The sequence below is a fragment of the Geospiza fortis genome, unplaced genomic scaffold (assembly GCF_000277835.1).
Source record: "Geospiza fortis unplaced genomic scaffold, GeoFor_1.0 scaffold286, whole genome shotgun sequence".
Classification (NCBI taxonomy): domain Eukaryota; kingdom Metazoa; phylum Chordata; class Aves; order Passeriformes; family Thraupidae; genus Geospiza; species Geospiza fortis.
The window spans coordinates 19,094-26,889 of NW_005054444.1; the positions used below are offsets into that span (position 1 = coordinate 19,094).

The window sequence follows — 7,796 nt, forward strand, 5'->3', positions numbered from 1 at the left end:
CCCCCCCACCACCTCCCCAACCCCGTCATAAGTAGAGACACCTTCCACTAGAACAGGTTGCTCCAAGCCCCATTTAACCAGGCCTTTAACATTTCCAGGAATGGGGCATCCACAGCTTTCTCAACCTGTGCCAGTGTCTCATCACTCTCACAATAAAGAATGTCTTCCTTATATCTAATCTAAATCTCTCCTCTCTTATCTTCAAGCTGCTCCCCCTTGTCCTGTCATGATGTGCTCAGGCAAAAATTCACTCTCCTTTTTTTATAAATCCCCCTTTAAATACATTCAAGTTCACCTTCACTACATCCTTATGAGTGTTTTGATTTTGTGATAGTCTTACAACCACTAAATCTGTGGTGCCGCCCACATTCTATATTTGGTGGATACAGGATATTAGAAAACAATGTCATGTAAAGATAAAAATCAAATATTTATGGCCAATTTAAGAGTTTATGTTCAAGCAGAGATTCAGGTTTGGTTTTATTTACCTTGCACAAATTACTCAGTGCCCAGTGACTGTATGGGTGAGGAAGAAAATGCCACCACCTTGGACAGACTGTAGACACCCTGTAGATCTGTCATCAGTGTGAGTGAAAAATGGGATTGGTGAAATTGTTTGGGATAAACTGTGCTTTGAACCAGCAGTGCATGGAGGCCAAAAAGCTGTGAAAATGTTTACTGGTTTTGATACAACCAGTTGTCAAGGCAGAGGCAGAACACAGGCACAGGGTTCACAGGAGGTGCCTCCCTTGGAAGGGAGTATTCGGCCCTCAGTCACCACTCACATAGCAGCACACGAGGTGTGTGCTGGCAGCCAGCCTGAGTCCACCCTGCACCTTGCTGGTTGCCAGAAAACTAATGAGCAAATACTTCCGCTTTCAGGCTGTCCCCTCCCCTCTCCCTACACCTGCAGCTAGAACCAGGATTCTGCCTGGGACAAACTGGAACCTCCGTGGCAGCAGCTGGGTTGGGAGCGGGGGAAAGCTGACCCAAGGAAGAAAGACCAAGTGAAAGAGGATTGGAGCACAGCTGGGAGCCATCCTGTGTGTGGGGTAGGACGCCAGCACTGAGCAGCAGGTTTTCCCAAACAGCTGAGTCCTCAGCTCCTGGGGAAGATGAGCATTTCATCGGAGCACAAGCCTCTGGGGAAGCAGGTCACCGGCAGCCTGCATATGGTGAGTAAGGTATGTCCTCAAGGGCACAATTCCCTCATGCAGGATCAAAACACCCCTGTTGGGCTACATTCAAGTGGGTTTTTTTCCCCCCATATGCTAATCTGAAGATACCAGGCCTTGCCAAATATATCCCTAAGAAGAAGATTCCAGTTAAAAAGCTGTGCCTGTGTGCACCTGTTGTGTTACTGGAGGGCCAGGTCTCTCACAGGCATGCAAGATCTAACAACAGCAAATTACCAGAGCAGTTCTTCTCCTTTAGCAAGAAATTGAATTCAATTAATATGAACTTTATTTGGTCAGTTCCCTAAATAAAAGCCTGTTGTAGGTTTTGGGGTTTTCAACAAGTCTTATGAGTCTCTAATGATTCAAAGCTGCCCTGTGTTGTTGACATGCAAGATCATCAGGTGGGAGCAGTAGTTTTTCTAGCTATAAGGAAAACGAATGGCAGTCTCAGACTAGAAGCATGTTACTAGGTGGAAATCAGTGATGAGATTATTTCTTTTTAGTCTCCTCTGTCCTCAGTCCATTGCTAACCAGTTTGTCTTCTTGCTTAAAGCTGAACAATCTCTTCTCCAGACCTCTCTGTATTAAGAAAACCAACCTTCCTATGTTGCACTTTTCAGATGTAAGGTGCAAAATGCTTCCCTATGGAAGTAACTGTTTTACAGATCAGTACACTGGGGCACAAATAGATGGAGTGACTTTCCTGAGTGTCACTTTCCTGGCTAATTAGAGAACTGGGAATCAGCTGGTGCCAGTACTTACAGTACACTGGGAACGTTTTTGATGCCAGTTTTAAAACCATTAATCAAGATGCAAGAACATTAAGTTAGGCTACTGTACAAAGGAATAAATGTTATCCATTTGTATTAATGACAAACAGCATGAAACATCTGACCTGCCATCTGAAAAAGGAGCAAAGGCTCAAAAGCCTGAGACTCTCCTGTCAAATGGTCCCTGGTAGGAAGCGCTGTTGGTAGCTCTTGGACTAATAGCAAATCTCCTGGGGAGAGACTTGACTACAGAAACAGCTTTGGGCTGTGTGTTTCAGTACGTGGAAATCACAAGATAGTCTCAGACAGAATAGTACTTGTCTTGACCCAAATATAAATGATTGCTCTTGAAATGAAACTACCCACATTAGTGCAAAGCAATATTCCAGCGGGGTCTTTGGCCTGAATCTCCTGTTACTTCCCTGCTTTGCTTAGGATGCAAGCAAATTTCTGCTAAATCTGATAGTTTGCTCCTGTTTAAAGGGAAGGTCTCCCATTGCACCAGGCTGTCGGTTCCTAGTCCCATCCTTTTGTCAGCTCTGTGCTCCTTAAATCCTCTATCAGCCAATCCAGCTCACTAAGATGAAGGAGAGGCAGAGCTGGCAAGAGGTGAGCAAGAGAGCACATAGAGAGGTACAAGACCAGGACAGGGAGAGGCACAGGAGCCCCCCCCTTCTCTTGGTGTGTGCTGTGAGATCAGCTCACGTCATCTCGTGGGTCTGTACCCATGTGATCCAGCTAAGCACTTAAGTACACACTTCATCTGAAGCATGTGACCAGCAGCACTGAGGCAATTCCTTTCGTGATCCGATCCAAGAAAGTGCAGGTGAGCTTCTGGAAAATAGGGTTGTTTATTGACTGACGCCTTCCCAATGGCAGGTGTGGCCCCAGCCTGGCTTGTGACTTACATTACAATAGTGCTGGCAGGAGGAAAAGAACTCTCTTCTTTCATTCTTTCTTTCTTTCTTCCCTTTTCTTCTCATCTGCTGAGTACTACATAACATGATCAAGTGCAAAGGGAAGCTAGTAAAATTTTTCAGAACTGAAGATATAAGAAGGTCAATTTAAAAAGTCCAGCTTTCCAGGTATTCAGGCCTCCTTCAATTCACACAGTGGTGTTAATACAGATTTATTTATTTATAAAGTTTTAAAGGCTTTAGTTTCTCCTTTAAAGAGGAAAGAACAGTTCAGATTATAAAAATGAAATAGCACAGCTTTGGGCTCTATCTTTGTCCCTTTGCACATGGGGTGGGTGAGAGCTCACCTACTGCTCTTGCTGTAGGTGGCCCACAGGGACAATGATTGTGAGCTACTTAGGAGATCAGTGTTGGATCCTGTAGTCACACCCAGCTTTCCTGGGCAGGGTACTTCTTTTCCCTCTTTCCCACCAGGAAAATGACACTTTCCTACATCCCAAAGATGAAGTGAGGACTTAGCCATTTAGAAATGTCCAAGTCTTTCCTGCTCTGGTGGTGAGAGCTGTATAAGCATCCTGCCTCTGCTTTTTGCAATAAATCAGGTGGAGGTTCCCATCTGATACCCACAAAATGGGAGCTCATATTGCTCTTCACACCATCATTCCATCCTCCAGCTGTAGTAATTACATATCCTCTGAACAGAGACATAGTTCTCCCAGGATTTTAGAAGCTGTGGGAAACTTAGAGGAAAGAATCCAAACAATTATTATCTCCATTTCTGTAAGCATTGTTTATAGATATGGTTCTCCAGAGTGTGCTATTCATAGTTCACCAATAGTGTGAGAGAAGATTCCTAAAGGCCAATCAGGTCTTAGGTCCACCATTGTTTTTATAAGAACTGTAGATTTCTAAAAATAGTGTCTTTTCATGCCTTCTAATGATGGAATCTCTGTATAGCCTTTGGCTGTCCCCAGTACAAAGTACATCTATCTTTTCCTTGACACTTCCATGTTGATGACCTCAGACTGATAATGCACATGGCTTTTTGTAACTATTTTTTTTTTCAGTTGTCACCAATTGTGGAGTTAAATGTCGGCGGGGAGATGTACACGACAACACTGAGCACTTTGAAGAAACACCCTGGCTCCAAGCTGGCAGAGATGTTCACCGGTCAGCCCAAGCTCAGGACTGACTCCGAAGGGAGGTTCTTCATCGACAGGCCAGGCACCTACTTCAAATACATCTTGGAGTACCTGCGCAGTAACCAAGTGCCCACCCAGTGCATCCAGGACGTCTACAAGGAGGCGTTGTTCTATGACATAGAGCCTTTGATCAAGCAGCTTGAGGACTCCCCGCAGATCTTTGGGGAGCTCGTGGCAAGGAGGCAGTTTCTGGCTCGTGTGCCCAACTACAGTGAGAACATCGAGCTGATGATCCACATCGCGAGGGCGGAAGCGGTTGCGTCCCGACAGTCCAGCGTCATCGTATGCGTGGTCAGAACCGAGGAGGATGCAGCCAGGTGTCAGGATGCCTTGAACAGTTTGGACATGGATAAAAAATCTGTGGTTAAGTTTGGCCCCTGGAAGGCTGTGCCCAGTATTTCTGATCTGCTGGACTGCATTCAAATGGATGTTGAAGCCAAAGGGTATAAAATATCCTTTCAGCCCCATGTTGCTGAAAAAGGTTTTCGTTTCAAATCGCATGACTACTTCTACAAGTTCCTGTTCACCTGGTGGTAGCAAAGTACCCCCATTGACAGAGAACATCAGAAAGCAATCACTGGAACAAATGAACCTGGACTGTGGAGACTAAACCACAAGCTACCAGAGGGACAGGAAGAATAGCACAGGCCGACAAAAGGATCTCCTTTGGCTGTTTTCCATATCAAAAAGTGCTTAAGAGCCACTTTACTTGGGGTTTAGGGGATAACTTTTTAGAAGTTTTAAAAGGCTCCAGAAAAAGGAGGACTTTTACTCTTCAGTGTTGCTTACTATTCATTCAGTTCAAAGAGATGTATCTGTGAATTGAGCCAACCTCACTCACCTTAAGGGAAATTAATAATCCCAAATATGTCTGGTGGACATGTAGAGTTGCTCTCTCAGTGCAAACGGGAACAGGCCGCATATGTGGAAATCCTGACTGAAACAATGATATTGCCACATACTCAAATTAAATTTGGTTTCTAAATGGGAAGGCAAAAGCTATTCTTTTCCTGCCTTTCTACACTAGAATCTGGGTTAAAAGGAAGGATTCGGTGTCCTATGATCACTTCTTATTTCTCCAGCAGACAGCCTACTCTCTAGTCAATGTATTTATTACCATTATTTATTCTTTGTTCTGAAGGAAAGACAGAGAACCTCAGCTACGGTCCAGGATCAACAAAAGCCAAAAATACCATCACTGAGTTTATAATTTAAGGACACACACTCCTCTTTCAGACCACACAATCTTAATATTTTTCTTCTGACACTCATTATTAAGATGATGCTATTTCTGACTACATAAGCTTCTGGAAGAATCGGGAAAACCTGCCATGATTTGGTGGGAAGGAAGTGGTACTGAAGCAACAGCCTGCAAGTTCTCTTTTACTGAACACAAGTTGCATTCTACAAGGTGTTTAAAAAATGTTAGAATTTGAAAGTTTATTTTTATACTGGAAATGGCTTGGGTTTAATCACTCTGAGAATCATAATGGCTGATTTGATAAAGACCATATTTCCTTTACTTCTCAGACGATTGATTACTTCCAGTCAAGGACAATAAACATAGAATCATAGAGTGGTCCCCAGGATTTCAAATAAATAAATTTTAAAAATTTTTTGAATGATGCAAAGTGCTTTATTTACTGATATTTCCCCCTCAAGATCCCTGGATTCTAAAGACCTGAAGTTTTGTCTTTAGGATAACAGATTTGAACCACTCCTAATTAAGCTGTGTTTCAGATGTGCTTATCCTAGCATGGACCTCCCCCCAGTGACAGCCGTGAGTCACTCCAGGCTGCAGGGCAGCTCTGCTCTAGGTGTGAAGGGACTCTGAGATCTCTCACTTTCACAGCCTTGGTAAGAATGGACACAGTCAATGTCTGAGAGGACAAAAAGGTTTCAGAAATAGGCTCTTTTGATCCTAACCAAATGGTTGGTAGTGCTCAGCCGGGAAGAAGAGAGATTGAGGAGGCCCTCCCAGTAGGCAAAAGGCTGCTTTAAAGAGATCTGTTACACTTTGTACGTACTAAGGGTGGGGAAACTGGCTTAACTCACAACAACAGAGACGAAAATTAGATATTGGGAGAAAAAAAAATCTCAGTATAGAATAGTTAAAGCCTCGTACCAATCAACCTCTTAAGTCTATAGGACCACTGCCATGAGAAACTAATTGGCACACACTTGAATTCTGTGTTCACTTTGGGGCCCCTCACTCCAAGAAGGACATTGAAGCTCTGGAGTGTCCTGGAGAAAGGCAGTGGAGCTGGTGAAGGGTCTGGAGCACCAGTCTGATGAGGAGCAGCTGAGGGAGTTGGGGATGTTCAGCCTGGAGAAAAAGAGGCTCAGGGGGACCTTATCACTCCCTACAACTGCCTGAAAGGAGGCTGTGGCCAGGTGAGGGACAGGACAAGAGAAATGGCCTCAAGTTGTGCCAGGAAAATCATCAGGAAAAATGTATTCACTGAAAAGGTGGTCAGACATTGGAACAGGCTGCCCAAGGAACTGGTCGAGTCACCATTCCTGGAAGTGCTCAAAAAATGTGTGGATGTGGCACTCGGGGACAGAGTTTAGTGGTGGGCTTGGCAGTGTTGGGTTAATGGCTGAACTCGATGATCTTAGACATTTTTTCTGACTTTAGTGATTCTACGATTCTGATGGAAAGAATTTTTCTAATTATTTTCAATTAATTGTTTTAATTAATCATAAGCAGTATATTATTTATTAGCACTGTATTGGTCTTAAGTCACTTTTAGCCAGCACGCAGATAAGTTTCTTTACACAAACTGTTATTGTTAGAGTTTGATTGGGAAAATCATTGAAACTTTAAGCTTTGCTAAACTCGCCCTGATATGCTTTGGTGAACAAAACCTGCAAGGGAGTGATGTATTTCTGAAAGTGGACACAAAAAATGCAGAATTTGTAGATTACAAGGGCATTTTGCAGAAACCAGAAGATAAAAAAGACTCCTTAGTATGTGCTGCAAAACTCCTTACCTGGTAGAAAGATAGCAAAAATACTGAGAAATGGGGACTGGTTAACATGACAAGCAAGAATAAATAACCAATAGAGGACAGAATACTAATTAATGACGAGAATTATATAATTTAGAACCAATGAGTATTCATTTCTTTGTTTGCTAAAAAAAGTAGAAATAGGTGGGAAAGTCGGCTTAAAATCAAATACTAGTGTTAGGAAAATTTATCCACAAACACCAGAGGTTTATGTCCAAAAAGGAGACAGAAGAGTCCTTTTACTTTATTTGAATAAAGGGAGAGGCCTGGGATCTCTTAAATTTTTGGAAGACGAAGCCTCCATTTTATCCTAATTTCCTGGGCACATTTCCCTTCTCTCTTTCCCCATCGGCTGAGGTACTTGAGAGGTACAGACTTCCCGATACACCTGATACCAAAGATTTCCCTCTAATGTATAACCCTCCCTTTTAAATTTTAATTCTTATGGAATTTAGGGGTTTTTCTTCCCCATTGTCGCTTTCATCTTTCAATGTCTAATTTCATTTATCAGCAAACCCAAAGTTTACTTGTAAAAGCAAATATCTTTTTCCATTCATCAATCAATGGAATCCTTCCCATTGTTTCTTTTATCTCTCAGTGCTAGTTTTATCTACCAGCAGACCTACAGCTTGCTTGTAAAGACAAATCCGTTATTCCTCTCACTAGTGAAACCTGGGTGTACTTTGTGGGCAAACAGCGCGGGGCAGCCGCCCTGGGG

General features: G+C 43.1%; 1 protein-coding gene across 2 annotated transcripts; it reads left to right on the top strand.

The window, feature by feature from the left end:
- Positions 1–1,115: 1,115 nt before the first annotated feature.
- Positions 1,116–4,604, top strand: KCTD14 (potassium channel tetramerization domain containing 14). 2 transcript variants are annotated; one of them, XM_014309643.1, is made up of 2 exons: positions 1,116–1,184; positions 3,933–4,604. In XM_014309643.1, exons 1-2 carry the CDS (start codon positions 1,116–1,118, stop codon positions 4,602–4,604), a joined length of 741 nt encoding a protein of 246 aa, XP_014165118.1. The 2 variants fall into 2 exon arrangements, with proteins under 2 accessions (XP_014165118.1, XP_005427443.1); XM_005427386.1 differs by having other exon boundaries at positions 1,116–1,175.
- The last annotated feature ends 3,192 nt before the right edge of the window (positions 4,605–7,796 follow it).

Excerpts from the sequence above, each read along its gene's own strand:
- KCTD14 (XM_014309643.1), top strand. The coding sequence starts at position 1,116 with ATGAGCATTTCATCGGAGCACAAGCCTCTGGGGAAGCAGGTCACCGGC. Across the intron at positions 1,185-3,932 it reads GCCTGCATATGGTGAGTAAG|TTGTCACCAATTGTGGAGTT; the intron begins GTATGTCCTCAA and ends TTTTTTTTTCAG.